The sequence below is a fragment of the Mercenaria mercenaria genome, chromosome 2 (assembly GCF_021730395.1).
Source record: "Mercenaria mercenaria strain notata chromosome 2, MADL_Memer_1, whole genome shotgun sequence".
Classification (NCBI taxonomy): domain Eukaryota; kingdom Metazoa; phylum Mollusca; class Bivalvia; order Venerida; family Veneridae; genus Mercenaria; species Mercenaria mercenaria.
This window is the reverse complement of record NC_069362.1, coordinates 112695989-112716253: the sequence shown is the minus strand read 5'-3', so window position 1 is coordinate 112716253 and position 20265 is coordinate 112695989. Positions and strand designations below refer to the sequence as shown.

Below are 20265 nucleotides of genomic sequence, written 5' to 3'. Positions count from 1 at the left end.
CGGGTCACCCATATTCCAAAACTAAAGATTCTAAATATTTCTGGCAAAAGTTTGAACAATTCTTGCAGACGTTCTGAGATTCATTGCAAGCATTTGCATGTTTTCTAGTGCTTTTTACCGATTTGAAAAGTCTATTTTCTATAACCATAAACATCTGGTTAATACATGCTAGCTTAAGTCAACGTCTGTTGACTAATCTTATTACGGCGTCTTAGACAATGAAAATTAACATACACAAATGAGCAACGCCATAAGACAATCAACATAGGGGCTTTGCGACCAGCATGGATCCAGACCAACCTGCGCATCCGCGCAGTCAGGTCAGGATCCATGCTGTTCGCTTTCAAAGCCTATTGAAATTAGAGAAACCGTCAGCGAACAGCATGAATCCTGACCAGACTGCGCGGATGCGTAGGTTGGTCTGGATCCATGCTGGTCGCAAAGCCACTATGATCGTTTTCTCATGTCGCGGCTAAATGTGATTTATTAGTACGCAAAAGTTCTCAAACACTGTCAGGTAGCATTTTATTTCGGTATCTGAGAAAATAAAAAGAATTTAATTAATTGCAATTTGTTTTAGGGGAATTCATTTACCTCATTTTAAAACAGTATCTGAGACAATAAAAAATAATTTAATTAATTGCAATTTGTTTTTTTTAGGGGAAATCATTTACCTCATTTTAAAACAGTATCTGAGGCAATAAAAATAATGTTATTTATAACAATTTATTTATTAGGGAAACATTCTTCAACAGTACCGGTTAATTTATTTTATGACGGTTTATTAGCCATAACATTTGTACTGATAGTATGGAAATGATCCAAGACAGTTTTAGTTAAACATACTGTTTCCACTTAATTGCAGCATTTGCAATATCACTGTACATAGGCAATACAACACTGCATAGACCTAAAGTAATTCTTTGTTTCCGGTAACATGCTAAAAAAAAATATATTAAGTGAGACTTTTCGGAATTTATTTTTCTGTCAAAAACTGAATACCAAACAGGGGGTTATGCCTTTAGGGCTTCAGTAAGTTAATTTCTAACATCACTGACCTAGTTTAAAGAATAAAAAGGACAGTTTTGCAAGTTTTTGTTAAAAAGTTGAAAAAATGTTTTCCAGGGCCATAAAAACATTTCTTCATTCGTTTATTACATCAGAACAATGAACAAAATATTCATACTATTCTTTCAAATGTATTATCATTAACATGGGCCAAAACCCTTATCAAATTGATATAAATTAACATTCGATCAACAGCTAGAGAAATACACGTCAGAAAATCAAATGCACAATAAGCATGTTTTGTATCAATAAAAGCAAAACGTCCTTTTCAAGGCTATTTCGTTAGTGTTCATCTGTTTTCAAAAAAAAAAAGAAGAAGAAAAAATTCCAAGCATAAGAACGAAACAACAGGCGCCATTACACTATCTGGAAACATACAGGAAAATGTCTGGCAATCTTGCTACAGTTAATATGACCTTCAGATGTTTCTTTCGTAACAACATGATATTGAATGATATCCGTCTTGTTTCAGAGTAAGATCGAAATACCTTTCGCCGAGTGAACACCAGATGCAATATTTTTACGAATGGTGTAGCAAAGGGTTAAAACTTAAAATATAGTGTTCAAGAATGAAAGATGTTTGATCTTGAATATAACACAAACGAATTTTCTTTGTATGGCTTAAGAGTTTATGTTAAAACGGACGAAACAGCTGTTCAAATAGATGTTTTTCGTAATTTATGCATAATTCATGGCTTTCAGTAACTGCGCATGACCTTTTAAGTTAGAGCCATAAAGGGAGGCAATCAAAAACATAGGTTCAATAAACCTTCCTACTATTTTCATCAGTATTCCAACCTTTGTCATGTTTAGAGAAAACAGGATTTAACAAAAATGTATAGTATTACATGAATATTTTATGTTCATAACGGAAAATATGGCAGCCATATTTTAAACAAAGGCATTATTAGCATCTAGTGTTTTCGGTAGTTTTATAGTTTCTTACTAGTGAAACACACAATTGATTTTTTTCACTTCGGAAATATCAATATATATTTCAACAGTATTTCTGTACTTCACTGAAATACAGGTTGTACATCTTTTACACATTTGAGTGAATAAACCAGTCGAAGGCTTCTTTTGTTTATTTAATTCTGTCTGAATAGGGAGATATAGTACTAGTATTTAGGTATCAAATTTAGCAAAACTAGTTCCACTTTAAAATATTAATCCTATATTGCAAACGCAAATCACCAAAATCTACCGATTTAGTACCTTTATTATATGGCAACGAAATATGGGGTACAGGAAACAATGGCATTCAGAGTATAGCTTAAATTTCGCAGGTTCATTTCAATACATAAACCATAAACTGAAAGTTTACATCGTTTATAATAAAACAGGACCTATCGTGTATTACTTGACGACGCCTTTTTGGCTTAAAGAAATGTGGTATAAAAGAAAATTAAAGTTTTTGACTGTCAAAATGTCAGAATTAAAAATGCGGCATGAAAGAAAATCTTGTTTCTTTTCTCTATTTTAGGATTCAAAGGCCGTTGATATTTCAAGCATTTCAAATACTACCTCAGGTGATGTCTCTAAAAATAGTGTGCGGGTAGATCAAAAACCACCAAGTATTTTATCTAAAATTTATACAGAATGGTCATCGTGGGGTACCTGCTCAAAGGGGTGTCAACAATCGAGGAAACGACGCTGCAAAAAGGATTCACAGTGTGGAAAAAGTTATATAAAAGAAAAAAGAAAATGCAAGTCAAAAGGAAAGTGTTCAAAACGGTCGAAAAGAAAGTATGTGAAATTATTAGGTCTTAGAAAAAGTGATAAATTAGTAAAACAAATTTTATATAAAATTTTATATAGTGCATGGACGCCATGGACAGTTTGTTCTCGTAGCTGTAAAAAGCAACGATACCGCAAGTGTATTCAGCCGGCCATGTGTGGCGCAAGTTTCATCCAAGAAGAAAGACAATGCAAGAGGTCAAGTTTAGTCTGTAGAAAGCAGTATATTTTAAGAACGTTTGTACCTGTGGATGACGATACAGATGACATGGATGAAGTGAGGAAAATTCAGAACATAACTAAAACATTCATCTCAAATTCGACCAGTGATAAATTTGGACCAAAAGGTAAGTTTTTAGATGGATTAATACCAATCATATCTAAGAATTGTAATATAAAGTTTATTGTTAATTAATATTTGTACTGACAAGTAACATTTAGCATGTAGGTTTAGACGTAGCGTTCATTGCACAATTGACACATTTATATAGACGTGTTTTGTTAAAGAAGATATCGAGAGGAGGCGAGGCGGGGTGGGATGGGGTGAAAATAAGTCTATCTGCTTTGTGTTTTATATACATTTTCATTTCTGTCGATCTCAACCCTCTCTGCCTTATTGTTTTTGATGGCGGAGAAGTGCGTTGTGCAAATTGGGTGCAGTTTAACATATATTACAAAATAAAAAGAATTAAGACGAATGCTTTATAGCATACATCTAGGTTTCTCATTTGTATTACGTCTTGAATTATTTTGTTCAATTCAGTTATAAAACTTTTTTCACTTCTGATTACTAAATTGAAGACAGAAAGAAAAGATAAAAGCATATCAAAATTAAACGTAATTTTAATATGACATGTGTTAGCAAACCTCCCTTTAACGTCTATCTGAACTTGAAGATATAGACAAATCTAAATGATGTAAAAGCTTGATACAATGACGTCTTACATCTTTTTATCTAATGTGTTTATACTCAATTTTTTTTTCAACAGTATTTCCTTTATGTAACAACATTCAGTCATTCTCTTTTCCACATAAGTTGTGTTGTCAGTTTAATTACTTTTGCAAACTATTAGTCTCCAGTATCCAGGCAAAAAATAAGAATTGTTTCGGACACAGTCATATGACGGGTTTCCATTTGAAAATAGTGCTAACCGTCTGGCCGTAAGTTCAATATAAAAAGAAAAATTAAATTTGATCAGTTACAATTATATTCTATTTTTGAATATGGAAGTGATCTAAAATTACGATAATGAAGCCCTCTTCTTATAAGATTCAACAATATATTCGATATATATTGTTTAAAAAAGTCTAATGATATATCATATACTTCTATAAATTCAATAAACACGTTTGGTTGAACAGAACTGTTTCAAAAATTATATTGAACCCAAAATAAACGGGCAAAGAAATCTATAGCTTCATTATAAGTACGGACATCTTAAGGTATATATATTTATTAATTACTTATAAATTATAGGAGCACGCTGCTCTTATATCTAGCTTTGAACACGATGGATGTTTGTTGTAGAATACAAATTTTTAAGGAGGGCATGTCCGATATTTTAAATGGCAGAACAGAAGAGGACAAGCTGTTGCATTCTTTTCTTGTTACTTGTCAGAGGATAGCGACAGTTATTGCTTGGAATGTCGGGTTAATGAATGAAGGTTTGTTAAACTGGTAAAAACGAGAACGTTGTTCATTTCAGATCTTGGCCACAGAATAAGTTTACAAGCCATTAAATGCAAAACCTTAACGTGTTTTTGATATTTTCTCTTAGTGGTTACATTCTGTCGTAGGGTAAAACATAGGGTTTGTTGCAATTTCTTTCAAATAAACTGACAGGACAATTTTTATAAATATTAATTGTCATGAATGTTCGTTTTTATTGGCTGCGAAGCGGCCATGATGAATGACAAGATTTGAGTTGGTAAGGGTTTTGCTTCACGTTCGTATGAAATAGCAATGTTAGCTGATGATGTGTCTATGAAAGAATTTTGTAGATTTGGCAGTGTCAATCTTTTTGACGCTGATGCTTAAAATCGCCTATGTTTATGTTCGAACCGCCACATTTGTACCGTGACGGCACAACAATTTCAAAACGACCAGCTAGCTTAATAATGCAATCGGAAATGAAACTTGTTGTCTTTTGAACTGCTTAGTCTTTGTTTCACGCGTTTAATGATCTTGACCGTATTTGTAAATTAAATACACGGCAATAACAATAACCACCGTTAGATTTTTGAATTCGTCGTAAATCTTAAAAGTGTTCAGTATTTTTTATATTTTATTTATACTACTGTAGAAAAGGAAACAATATCATTTGTGCGTGTGATAGAAAAAGAACTGTTCTAATAATCTCCGTCGACAGTTATTGACTCAAATATCCTTTGACGAGATTTAATTCCAGACACCTAGCGAAGACAGGCAGCGTCCAGGTTTTCTTTTCCTAACAATATTCTCAGGAAATCTAAAGAGAAACAACAAATTGTTGTGATTAGATTTTAGATGTGTTCTGTCTTCTAAATAAATGAGAAAAACATTAAGAGGCTCGTCATTCAGCCTAGTAAAGGTCATCTGTGCAACAGAAAGCAATGTATGCGAAATTCAACACTGAATATTATGCGAGAACTTCTAGATTTTGGACGGTTCCTTAATGTAGGTGATATTCTTTTATGACACGTCACAAATTTTGAAGTTTTTAAAAGACATGTCTTTTTTTACAAAGCAGAGGATCGTTACTCTTATTTATTGAACTCGCGTTCAAAATCCTAGGTGCATAGCTACATATACTGACACATATTCATATAAAGTTCATAACTCATAAACTCATACAGATTTACTTTTCGAAAAATGACCGCCATAAATTCATGTTTTCCACCAGACCATGTTTTACCTACTCTACTCCGACTGATTAAATCAACTCACCCCCTATCACCAGCTGAAGCAGAATTCCATTATATCTACACAGATATTGAATGGGCTCCATGACTCCAAAGGACCAGAAAATATACACTGAATTCAAGTACGGGGAGACATATTACGGCCGCCACATGGCACTTTAAGACTGCTTTTGTGAAAGTTAATAAAATTAATAAGTAGAGTAGAATGTCTAGGATCACGTTTAAGGTTAAACGTTACTGTAGCACCTCCACTGGCCCCAACAGTCAAGTGCAATAACTCTGTACTGTTATCGATAGAATCGAGGCCTCAGTCAAAAGCTCAGGTGACGACTCATGCCCTTCAAAGTTTTGTTACTATGGGATATAAATTTGAATTATGTCTCCAAATCTCATGTTAACAAAGTTTTTAAGCGAAAATATGGATGTGGCGGTTTATCAGTTTTCGATTATATCTAGACCCTAAAAATTGTCTCCGCTACAATTATACATATGAAATTAATTACTGCGGGTTTTCTGGAACCTTGTCAGAGCCTCTAAATTTAACAAAATGTACAGTGGTTTATGGATAAGTATCGATAAACTGAATGCGTATTACAGTAGCTAAAAGTGGGTGAGAACAGAATAAACTTTGCGTACTTGCGAATATTTGATAGCTTTACATTATTTTTACGAGATACGCGCGTCAGATGTTAACGTATTCATGCAAAACATTGTTATGTTAATATATTTGCATACAAATGTACCGCCAGATCTTGTCAAATACATTATGACATCCACTGTTTACGGAATGTGACACCTGGGTAGAAGTATGGTATATGGAATTCGGTGAATTAAGCTTTATAACGACTGTTGTTTTTTTTTGCATAATCAACGTCATACAAACGAGTTTGTTTGTTTTTGAATGCTTGCTGAAGCGATCTGTCAGGAAACGCAAATGTATACACTCATATACAGTACTGGCAGACTGACATCCAAATGATTGCATTAAGTTTTAAAGCTGATTATGTTCATATTTGTTTTTTTTTAATTCATATAAATTAAATGATTTGACGAAATAATTACATGGAAATACAGTAACGTATACGTATTAAAATAGTTTTAATTTTATATCATTTACATAAATGTTACCCAATATTCAGAAGGGCACAGATGATCGTTTTTGTTGAAATGAGAAGTATTTTTGAAACAATCTAAAATATGTTTAAGCCGGTTAGTTGCTGATGTATTTGCTACTTTTTGCGGATTCCACTTTTCGTACGCACCTTTTGTCTCTTGACGGTATGAAACTATCCCATAACGATCTTACCAAACATCCGTTTAGCGAAAAGGTTTAATTGTTTCACCAAAACTAGTCCTATAGGAAACATTTCTAAAATTGTTTATTTGCATTTCTTTGACTTTTAAAGAAATAAATGGAGAGGCGACTATTACAATGCCCGAAGCGATGACTGGGCGAACTGTCAATAACGAATGTAAGGCATAACCAAAAAATGCTAATATTCTCTTGCAAAATACTGAACAAAATGCAAAACTCGAGCCAGGAACAGCCTGTTTTAACCTGGAATTTTCATTACACTGCGGTAAACAGATGTAAAGGTAGTTTTATCAGTAAACGATTCTAAAATATGTAAAGAAAATTGCTTTCGATGAAAGGGTTACCTTTAAAAAATGAGGCCCTCGTAAAGAATTGTTTTACTTAGTGATTTGCGTTTCTCATTGATAAAATAGCTCTATCATATAATCAGATTAGATTCATAAATAAATAGTTGTCCTCATTCCATACGTTTTTGCCGAAGTTTGGAGAAAACCCAAGATACTTGGAGCGTTCCTAATGCTTATAATTTGTTTGATGATGCTGGAAGTGTTTCGAGTAAAAGGAATAGTGCATGAAAAATTAAAGCACTTTTAATTATTTTGTAATCAATGAAAAACAGACGAAAATTACCATAAATATCATATTTTATATTTTACTTTTTAAAGCTTATTTTTTTTTTTTAGCTCACCTGAACCAAAGGCTAAAGGTGAGCCTTTGTGACCGCTCAATGTCCGCCGTCCATCGTGCATCGTCCGTCGTGTGTCAACAATTTCTAAAAATTCTCCTTTTTAAAAACCACTGGGCAGAATTTCACCAAACTACACAGAAAATGAGCCTCCATTCAAAATTGCCCAAAGAATTGAAATCCATGCAGAACTTTGGCTGCCATGGCAACTGAAAGGAAAAACTTAAACAATCTTCTTGTCCCAAACTGCAAGGTATAGAGCCTTGATATTTGGATTGTGGCATTATCTAACGATCCTCTATGAAGATTGTTCAGAACTGTGTCCCAAGGGTGAAAATAGGCCCCGCCCGGTGGTCCCAAGTTTTACATAGACTTCTATGGGAAAAAACTTTAAAAATATTCTTGTCTGAAACCACAAGCCCTAGGTCTTTGATAATTGGTATGTTGCATCTACTAAGATTATTCAGATTATGTTTCTGAGTTGAAAAGAGGTCCCACCCAGGGGGTCCTAAGTTTTACATAGGTAACCTTGAATCAACAGTATTGAAGTACAATAAAGCACTCATTAGCCTGGCTGCTTATTCATGTTGGACTGACAAAATTAATGTATACATTTCTATATTTTACTGATTTTAAACTGATGACATATCTTTCTTTGGACAGTACTAAACTTCTTATATGTTATGTCTAAAAGTACTATAGATGGGTTAGTATTATAGGTGGAATAGTATTTTAAGTGGAATAGACAACCCATCCCGAAAATATAACAGAAAAATGAGTGTTTACTTTAATAAACACTTAAGGTAAGAGGAAAGCGCGTACACGGTCTAAAATTATCCGCGTTAATTACAAAAAGACAATTTGTGTAATTGAAATACCCGCAATTTTAGTTTAAACACCATACGTCCGTCCGTCCCTTCAAGGTAACATTTTATTTAATAGAATGAATCTGATGTATAAAGCGTACAGTTTATTCCATCAGGATATGTGATCTAATTGAGGGGCAGAAAATAGAAAGAATTTATTTATCAGATTCTGATGAAAATACACACAGCTATGTGTACATGTCCGTCATATTATTTGTACTAAAATTGCCACATGGGTCTTCGACCTAATGGATGCATGAAAATAAACTTGTTGAACTGGTTAAACTGGTTATGATATTTAACATTAAGTCAGAAACTCTCTTTTTTCAGATAGTGACGGGAAAATGAAATCCAACTCGCCGATATTAAAAAATTTGACGATGTCCTGCGGTGAACAGCCGGATAGTGCTTTAACGGGTACTTATCGCGTTGTGGGCGGGGAAGTAACTAGCAAACATGAATGGCCATGGCAGGTATTAAAATCTCCTTTTTGACTTTTGACTACCGGTGACTTTTTTAGAACTGCTATAATAAATAATAATTATAATATTAACATTGTTTAAAGAAGGTAACCTATAAAGACATGTAACAGTTTCAGAACGTACTACAGATCTAAGTTTCAATGTGACCTTCTGAAAAAAAGAGAAAAAAATGCAACAGTTCAGCATAAAAGTAGATAAAAATGATTATATATATAATTATAATGAAAAAGAGAGAATATCACATGCTTGACAAACACTTCATTTAATTTGAAAAAAAGAAGATTTTTTTTAGCCATGAACAGTCACGTACACACAAAAATGAGACAAAGAAATAGCACTTACAGTTAAAGTTGCAGCTCATTCAGCTGCTAATGTGATCTTTTATACTTGTTTCCGAAAGAAGGAAATAAATTCACAGAACGGATATTCTATATGTTGCAGCGCGTTCGCTATTTTTAGGAATTATCTTTATAATGCAGAAATGTACATGTATTGTTTTTACATTGTACCTCTAATACACATTTTCAGAAGTAAAGCAGGGAACATTGATCACGATGTTTTCAACCTTTACGTTTTTACTATTTATAATTACAAAGGTACTAATTATAAAAATACTAATGGTGAACAGAGATTTTTTTTTTGTTTTTCATGTGACACTCTTCCATTTTTTATAAGATAAAATTGAGAAAGATAGTAATGTTGCTAGTTTTATCAGTTATTACGTCTGTCATGTAAATGCATGACATGCTGTTGTTCTAGCTGTTCCGGATAGGAGACATTAAAGTAGAACATTCATTGTAACAAACTGTCATGGCAGCCTTGACAGCCTGTACGTCTTTTGTTTTGGGGTGATCATTTTGGCACACATAGTTTTCTCCGGAATGCAATATTTGCTTAGCATCCCATCAAATATCAACGCAGTCAAAAGCTTTTTTACTTTTTTATTTCTTTTTTTTTATGAAAGTTAACATATCTTTTAAACATTATACTTTCACATTTTTTGTTAACTTTTAACTAAAAAGTTTGGCTCAAGTATTTTCTTTATAAATGTCGTTTTCTTCTATACTAAGATACGATTTATCTAGATTTTCAATATTTATTTGCTACAGTTTTGATAAGTTTTCCATTTGAACGTTTAATTCTTTTAAAAATTTCAGAAACAGTTCGTGAAATCAATTATTGGGAGTTTTTACCAGACTGACATTTAATTAAGTAGTATTACAAATGTAGCATATTATTTATCGGATGAAAGAAAACAATGAAATAACTTGTGAGTCTAAATGCATTTTATAGATGCGTGTTCATAAATGAATCGCATATATTGTTTTAAAAATGGACGTAACTTTACGTCTAATAAAATAAGTTGGCTCAAATTAAGTGAACAAGGTAACAGTTGATAACAGGTCATTTAACTGAGAGATACTGCTAATTTCTTGCAAGCATTATTCTGAAGAGAGATGCAACTACACATGTATTGCCAATTAATTTTGTCTCCTTTTCGTACTAGACAACCTCACGTTAGAAAAAGTCTGTGAAAGTCTGTAAAACAGGATATTGTACAGTCTGTTATTGTTTGTGGTTATTTTGAGTTAATTTCTCACCTTTATGGTTCGTTAAGATATAATGGCAGGAACCACACACTGTATGTCGCTGTTGTTGGCAATTTGTTATTTTAATATCGCAGAAGTTATAAAACGACGCATAAAGTACAGGAAATCAAACCGTATGGGATAAGAATTCCTCAACATGTTGAAAGGATAAGCTTTAAGTATACTGAATGAAGATGTGAGTTATACTGCTTAATATTTGACAGAAAGAACTGTAATTACTTCATTCTACGTGGACAATGAAAACCAGAACTTTCTATTTCTATATCTATATAGAAATACTCGTGCCGAGATTTTCATTTTTATATTTAAAAGTCACTTACGAAACATTGAATATTTTAAACTTGAACAAAACAATTATAAAACTGCAAGTTTTGCAAAACTAATTTTAAACTTGATCTTTTTCAGGTGGCAATATTAAAAGCAAAAGAGCAGTTTTGTGGGGGAACATTAATAGCACCACAATGGGTGCTTACTGCTGCTCACTGTATTCGCAAAAAGAAAAGACGTCGGAGAATAAAAGTTAAAGTAGGAGAACATGACATTTACGCAACGGACGATGGCGAAATGTTTATAAAATTACTTAAGGATATTCCACATCCTAAGTATGACTATGATACTATAACAAATGATATAGCTCTTTTAAAATTAGAAAAACCTGTAGCAGCTTCTAAAACCGTGGGGTTTGCTTGTTTACCGGAAGAGACGGATAAACTTCCGGAAAAACACATGTGTTATATTATTGGCTGGGGAAAAGAGAAAAATACGGACGTATTTGGTTCTACAGTCCTACGGGAGGCACGGGTACCGTTGGTAAACAGAAAGACTTGCCAACGAGCATTTAACTATCCAATTCACGATACACAAGTGTGTGCCGGAAGTAAAAATGGAGGTGTTGATTCTTGCGCTGGTGATAGTGGAGGGCCTTTACTCTGTCCAAAGACCGGAAAGGATGGAGTGAAGAGATGGATGGTCTATGGGGTAACCAGCTACGGAGAAGGTTGTGGGGAAAAGAAGAAATTCGGCATTTACACTAAAGTCAGAAAATATTTAGACTGGATAAATGAAGTGATATCTAATAATTTATAATTAGTATTACGTTTTAAGTACCGATTACGTAACAAATTTTCGTTACGAAATATTACGATAAACCATACCAGGTTTAATAAGAATTTAACAGAATCTTGATACTCCCTATCATATTCATGGTTCCCAAGTCGAACCTATGGCACATTTCGCCAATATTTTTAGTTTGGTAATATTATAGGTAAAACGTTTCAGCCAATCAGCGACGTTCGCGAACCAATTAAGCGGTACAATGTAATATAAAATTGCCGTACGAATAGCCGCCTTCTGACTATTTCACTCTTCGTACGGGGTTGCCGTACGAATAGCCTGAGACACATCTAATTAAAATCGGCCGTGAAAAGCGTGACTGCGTCATTTTAAATACCGACGACAAATTACCAGGAATATTCTTATTTATTGAGGTAAAATTCTAAACATCCGATTACAGGAATTAATCTTTAGTAATGGCAGTCATGTAGTATCGTCTTAATTCATTGTGAGTTAGTATTTTCTAAAATATTGTTTAAATTTTCAATTCGGCGTTGCGAACAATGGCAACCATTGATTGGCTGAATCCGTTCTCGGTAGTAATGACGAGTGCGCATGCTCACCAGATAAATCTGTATCAGTACAGTGGCATGTGTATTTTATATCATACGGAAAGAGTAAACTATAACGCACATAACTATCTTAATGAAATAAAATCAATTGAGGCTTATGTGCCATAGGATAATGAAAACGTTTTTGACTGCCAATTTGTATGTTCAAAGAATAAAGAATTAAAACATGTGCAAAATCATAACATATAATGTAAGAACTGTTTTTGGTAAAATCAATGTGTTATTAAACTTTACATAAAAATGACTGTTATGACTATTGATAAAGAACGCGTGTGTAAGATATAGAACATATGTGTATTGAGGGAGAGAAAACAATCTACTAAAAGCAAAACTGGACTGGAAAGAGTAAACGGTCATTTAATTATCGTCAAAAAAATGTAATGAAAAGCGAGTATTTTTCATGTCCTGACATTCCGTATAACATTAGCAAGTATATATTCAGTCATCTTTATATATAAAACATTTGCTTTAATAGCATTCGAATAATTTCTTAATAATCCTATTGTATAAAAAATAAATACATAAACAATATTAGATAAAGGGTTATTTTACTTAAGTATTATTACTACAACTCTAAATGTTGTCAACTACAACATGATAATAGTAAAAACATCTATTTACAGGCAAGTCAGTTGTATTTCGAGTTTGTACGAGTAATGTAAAAGAATTCTCATGCACACCATACACACATTCATTCGTAATATATCTGAACAATCAAGATAATGTATATAAATGTCAGGGTAAATGTGATTCTTATGAGACAGAATAGGAAATATAGCTGATAGAAGTAGAAATTAAACGAATTTTTTAAACTAAATCAGAAGCCAGACGCCCCCATCTGCAGTTTGATATCACCAAACGGCCAAACAGCGGCCGCATGGAACAGAACAACGGGTAATTGTATTAAAACCGATATAACACAAATCTTTCATTTTCTTAACTCCTTACAGAGATGTTATTACAACACTAAATAAAAATCTGCACATACCTTTCCTGATAGGAAATCTCTATGTACTAATAATTGTCCATATACAGAATGTATGCTAAATACCAAATGTCCAATAGTAATCTAACAACGTAAATGACCACCTTTTAACAATGGGAGAAAACCCTCCCTGAAAAAAATCTTCCTTTAGATTATTTTTCATCCTGGCCAAAACCTCTCTTGTAATTTTTGTACATAGGACAAAATCTGTCCTTTGGTTAATTTTCCATTATAGAGCAAATAATACATGAATTTTTTTTACATATTTCAGTATAAACCACTGTCTGTGAACCTGAAAATATTGATATAACACGTACTGAGTATTGCTTCATAGCATTCTTTATAATGTTTTTTATAGTATTAAAAACGGGTTTTTATTTTTTAAGTTTTTTTTTACGAATCTCAAATACGTATCCTTCATGTATTTATTTATTGTTACATTACAATTTTGCTCCGATTGATCTATAATTATATTTGATTGCGATATTCTCTATTACAAATTTTATAAAATACATATGCTTTTAAAAGTTCAGATAGACTTTTTGCATGTAATCGCATAGAAATGCAATAGTTCTGTGAACCGCTAATATTTTGAGTCATTAATCAGTAAAATAACTTTGTTGGCCAGTATTAAAGGCGCATTTGACAATTATTTTCCGGCATTTTTTTTTTGAAAATGTCATTTGTTTTCAGATGGAATACTATCATAAAATTTACATCATGAAGGCATACTAAAAAGCCGTTATTGTCAAATTTTGAAGGTAGAAAACCCCGTATATTCCATAATTCTGACAATTTTATCCAAAGTTCTAATCAGAAGTCATTTTCCTTCAAAGCTATAATTGTCTTTTTACGAATTAAAAGAACGCATGTGTAAATTACTAACATCTATCTAAATATTTTAGTTCACCTAAGCACAAAGTGCTCAAGGCGATCTTTAGCGATCGGTCTGTGTTCGTCGTCAGTCGTTGTGCGTTGTCAACAAAGTTTACTGTTAACACTCTAGATGACACAATTTTTGGCCAAGTGTTAATGAATCTTGGGACGGTCTTTGAAATCTAGATCAATTTTTAATTGGGTAGTATGTAATACCAAAAACTACATCCCTAGGTAAAATCATTGAAACACCTTGTTAACACTTTCCGTTTCATCTTCATCAAGCGTACTTTAAGATTACACGAGGCTGTAAACTACATGTAGGTCACAAGGTCAGATAATAGAAAAACTTTGTTACCTTTATAGATGCCACATTTTCTACTTGATCATCATCTTTGTCACAAAAGTCTTAGCCAAGTTCAAAATTGGGTAGCCTTCGGTTTAACTTAGTCACTAGGTCAGATCATAGTAAAACCATGTTGACACTTTACAAGCCACATTTTCTACTTGATCATCATACATCTTTGTAAGAATATTTGTTTCCATGAAATCCTGGCCAAGTATAAAGTGAGTTAACTTTGGACATTAACAAACTAGGTCACTAGGTCAAATCATAAGAAAAAACCATTTGTTTGTATGAAAATTTGGCAAAGTTAAAAATTGGATAACCTTAGTTCTGAAACTAAGTCTCTAGATCAAATCATAAAAACATGTTACTACTCGAGTCCACATTTTGTACTTTAACAGCATAAATATGCACCAGAATGTGTGTCTTTGTTAAATCGGTCAAGTTTGGAACTTAGTTGTCTAGATCAAAATTTTTGTTACTACGTAAAATAAAAATTTATAGCTCTGTTAACACTGAAAAGGCCGAAATTTCTACCTTGTCTTCATGCGACTTGATCAGAATGTTTGTCCATTCAAAATCTAGAAAAAAAATGTAACTGTGCCAATCGTTTTTGGGTGGAAATGTTTATGTAATCGGGGAAGATGACATTATACTAAGAAACAATATTAAGATATTGAAATTTAGGTGATCGTTCTAAGGAAATCATGGTCCTTTTGCTTGTAAAACATGATCTTTTCGTGTAAACTTGGGCACTTTTTTACTCAAAATAGAACTACATTATTTTCAGCAAATCATTTTGACCTCTTAATTCTTCCTATTCTTGGATTGCAATCAGTTCTGTCGACAACTTATAGAAAGTTCAGAATACATCGAAAAACTGATTGAAAAATAGAGATTTGTTTGTATATTTTGATAGTTTTGCGTTTGTAAAAAAGGAGCATGCAATAAATTCAAAACGAACATCAAAGCCTTTAATTTTTATTAGTAATTTGAAATTCATTCATCAAAGTCAGCAAATGAACAAAATTTCAGACCAGAAAGAAACTGTCAGATGTGCCTTTAAGTGTTATTATTTATTGTCTTAATAACATACGGTATAGGGCTCTACTATCTTGACTCTGGGAATATTTATTTTGTTTGTTTTCTTACGTGTCTTTTATTCTGATAAACTCTGATAAATAAATTTGTGTCTACTTGCAGATTTTGTATGATGTTTAATATTTTACTCCCTGTTACAATATCCTGAATAATTATATAATTATGATGTTTGAATTGAAAAACCAGGTACCTTGTTTATCCAGAAAATAGCCGTTTGCAACAATCGTTTTTATTACACCCGACAAAATAATGGAGCATTGTCTATGGCCAGTAAGAAATGCACCACTTACTGTAAAATCAAACTGCGATGGAGTTAAATATGAAATTTAGAATAATTTCGAATTCGATTACACTGTGAGTTAATGGTTAACAAGAGTACAATCCACAATCGCTCGTATTTAGACGGTGCAGTAAACAGTACCTCAGTTTGAAATCAATTAAATCAGAAACCGACAAACACACGCCAACTCCACAAATTAAAGCGACGTAGTGTCTTGTGCTTACTATGTTATATAACTGAACTATTTAAAACAAGATACACGACAATTCCGCAATATTTGGGCAAACGTTATGTATCACCTCGCGCTGACGTAATTTACGTCGCGTTGACGTATCGAATGCCGTTCTGAGTGTCGTGTGTCTCTCTTAGAACGCGACGAACGACTTCAACGAGAAGCTCAACATAAAACACGACCACGCGACGCGAAACACTATAAGGCACACGACAGTGTGACCGGACACACGACACTGCAAGGAGACAATATGGTCACCACGACTTTTCGAGGTACAAACCTGATACAACAAGCAAATTCGATGAATTGGTATCCCCCACCGAAAGGGTTTGTGGTGAGGAACGGCAAAAAGATATATCCGGCAAAAAGTTAAGGATGTTAATAAGAAGCAAATAATTTCATTAGTCAAAATCAATTTAACAGAAAACAAACGTTTAATTAAAGAGTACATAATAAATGTATGATACTTTGATCCTGACTAAAGAATTTATTTTGATTGGGATATGCTTACTGTAATAAGCTTGGCTTTTAAAATTAAATGCAGTTAATTGAAATATGAGCTTGAAGTTTAACTGGAATGAAATATTGTCTTTGAGTGGTTTGGCACCAGGTGTTGCTGTTTTACATGTACATTTGAACTTAAAAGATCAGATGTCCTTAAGAGAACACAGGTAAGGTATCTTGAACATGGCTGAGGGCAAGGTTTGTGCAGTCACAACTTAACATGTTGAAGGTTTAAACATTTAAAAAAAAAAAAAAAAGGAATGGAAATATATATATCTATATATAGATATATGTATATATTTATTTTTTTAGGGGGTGGGGGTGCAGGGGAACGGGAGAGGAAACAAAATTTCACATGTTGATTATAAATATTGATTGAAAATTAAAAATGAAAAAAAAAAAAAAAAGGTAAAAGTGTGAAGTTGGAGCAGGGAGCGGGGGGGGGGGGGGGGTTGAGGCAGAGGATGCATGATCAGTGGTGGGCATGACTGGGTGGAGAAGTGAGGTGGGGGAATGGTACAACTTGGAAGGTTTGAAAAAAATCTAAAATAAGAAATGAAAAAAAAAATTTTTTTTGGGAGGGGGTTAGGGAGGGGGAGGGGTGTGACCAAGGCAAGTGGGTGACCAGGTGTGGGTGCGCAACTTCACATGTTTATAATAAATGTAAGAAAAGAATGAAAGAAATTTAATGAAATTCTGCCAAATGGTAAGTTTGTTATGTACAAACATGTGGATTTTTATACAATTAAAGAGCAATAACTCTGAAGTTACAAAAAGAAATCCGTGCAAAATTGTCTGTGCACAACCACATTATAGAGCTCTAAATTCTGTTAAAGTTTCATAGTTCTAGGTCAAATGTATCAAAAGTTATGATGCAGAAATTGGCATATCTATAGATCTATAGTACCCTATATAGTTAACACTACAAACTTCTAAGGGCAATAACTCTGGTGTTACTAGGGCAATCTGTCTGAAACTTGATGGGCCCCATAACCTCATAGTGGTGAACATGTATATGAAGTTTGTTTGGAAAAAATCTGAAATAAGGAATGAAGGGGGATAAGGGGGGGGGGGGGGGTCGGGGGATGGGATGATCAAGCTAAGGGGGTGACCAGGTGTGGGTACACAACTTCACATGTTTACAATAAATGTTCATGGAAAAGAATGAAAGAAATTTAATGAAATTCTACCAAATGGTAAGTTTGTTATGTACAAATATGTGGATTTTTATACAATTAAAGGGCAATAACTCTTAATTTATAAATAAATCCAAATGAAATTGTGTGTACACAACCACATTATGGTGATCTAAATTCTGTTTAAGTTTCATAGTTCTAGGTCAAATATAGCAAAAGTTATGATGCAGAAATTGCCATATTTATAGAACCCTATATAGTTAACACTAGAAACTTCTAAGGGCCATAACTCTAATGTTACTTGGGCAATCTGACTGAAACTTGACGGGCCGCAAGAACTCATTGTGGTAAACATGTATATGAAGTTTTAAATAAATATTCCCAACCATTTCCTAGATATGGCTCCGGACGGACGGACGGACGGAAAGACGGAAGGACGGACGGACGGACAACGCCAAAACTATATCCCTCCGACTTTCGTCGGGGGATAACAACAGTTACACAACGTGACCTTGCTGTGTTCAATTGTCGTTTGTCGCATCAAATTGCAATGCGTCTCGTCACAATACCGACTGTCGTATCGACTAGCACGTTGTATTGTCGTATATCATGTCGTGAGTCTCCTGGAGTGTTGTGCGTTGCGCTTCGAGCGTGATACAAAACATTCAGGGTTACACTTACCGGGTTCCGTAGTAAATTTGACACAAATGACTTATTTGAAATCAAAGTAACATAATTGTGAATCTCTTGTTACAGTTAAAAGTGCCGAGATCAGCAAAAACATGGGTTCGGTGACATAACCGACGGTGAAATCATATCAATAATTTAGGCAATCGCGCGCGTTTGGAAAACTAAAGATTTTGCAAGCGATTAACGAACTTCTGAAGTGTCGTTGATGAATGTTTTTCATCTTTAGACAGAAAGTAACAGTCAGTTTTCTCCGTTTACTCCCATGTTGAAATTTTTCCATATGCAGGTTTTTCCCCCAGGTTATCCAGAAAAATAAGGGTTTCAAAATATGGAACATTAATTGCCACACGCAATAGGGCCAATGGAGTAGTTGCTCATTTGAAGAGGGAAAAAGCACTTTTCATATTTAATAGAAGGAAACTGTATTTTTCCAAATGCTGGTAAGTTTCACGAAAATATCATTTAAGAAATAATATATCCCAAACAGTGATTCGCCGTTAAAATCAGCATTTTTAAAGGTACGGATGCGAAGAAATTATATTGATACGCATCGGAAAGACAAACAATGATTTTATTCAAGTGTAAATCACTGTTTGAGATGAATTATTTCGATTCTAACACGTGATCAAGGATTATTATTTACATCTTTGAAGATATTCACTACATATTTTCCCCCGCCTAGCTCAATAGGGATAGCGCCGATCTACGGATCGCGGGCTCGTGCATTCGATCTTCGGGCGGGTCGTTGTTCTCCGTGACGATTTGATAAGAAACATTGTGTCTGAAATCATTCGCCCCCCTTCTCTGATTCATGTAGGAAAGTTTACAGTTACTTACGAAGAACAGGTTTGTACTGGTACAGAATCCAGGAACACTGGTTGGGTTAACTGTCCGTCGTTACAAAACTAAAATACTGTTGAAAAACGGCGTTAAGCCCAAAACAAGCAAAACAAAACATATTTGCCTTTTTTTTTTAGTTGTTTTCCTTTTCTGAGCTCTGCTATGGCGTATTAATCATGACGTATAAACAATGCACACACAGTTTCAGTCTTCTTTGTCTAATAAGGAAATACATCAGGCCGTGTCAGAATTATTATTATTATGGTATTACAGAAATAAGATTGTACTGATTAAAAACTGTACATTTTACCTTAGTACATCCTAGAACTGAAACAAAATCATTTTTCACACGATTCCCTCTGACTACGCTTGCTTCAGTTACCCCCAGCATCAAGAAGAAGTTAAAATACATCAACAATGAGATCTGATTATAATTAACCTGTGCTAGATATAGCTGAATCGTTTGTAGACCAAATAGTAATCAAATTACGGGTAAAACGTTCCCGCTATATTTAATTTAGGAAGCATACATTCCAAGGAATTACGACAAATAGATAAGAGTCTGTCTCGGAAACAATGCAGGCTTGCTTCGAACATATAATCAAGTTGCTGATTTGGAACGGATTTGACAAAATTTCAAATATATTGCTATTGATTTTAATGACGTGTTTATTGAGGTAAATTCAGTAATTTGTAAAATAAATATCTCATCCAAATTTTATTACAATTGTCTAGAAAATCTCAATGGAAATATGCAGAAAATAACATTAATGCTATAATTAATTAACATTGGTGCTGATTCTACAGGTGTTAACAGCTCTGTGGTTACTTGCTGCAAGAATGTTGTATATGATTTCAGAATCAGTTCTGAAAAACATTTTGCCTATCAGAATGAGAAAATTTTATATTACATAATTAGTTTGGCA

The 20265-nt window shown here is 33.6% G+C and overlaps 1 protein-coding gene across 1 annotated transcript in view; it reads left to right on the top strand.

Annotated features, from left to right (window-relative positions):
- LOC123564954 (transmembrane protease serine 11D-like) overlaps positions 1-15758 on the top strand; it is a 35636-nt gene extending 19878 nt beyond the window's left edge. The window contains exons 2-4 of the mRNA XM_045358884.2: positions 2552-3152; positions 8903-9045; positions 11070-15758. Coding sequence (XP_045214819.1) covers positions 2552-3152; positions 8903-9045; positions 11070-11750 — 1425 coding nt within the window. The 3' untranslated portion in view covers positions 11751-15758. The remainder of the gene's footprint in view (positions 1-2551; positions 3153-8902; positions 9046-11069) is intronic.
- Positions 15759-20265: the final 4507 nt, after the last annotated feature.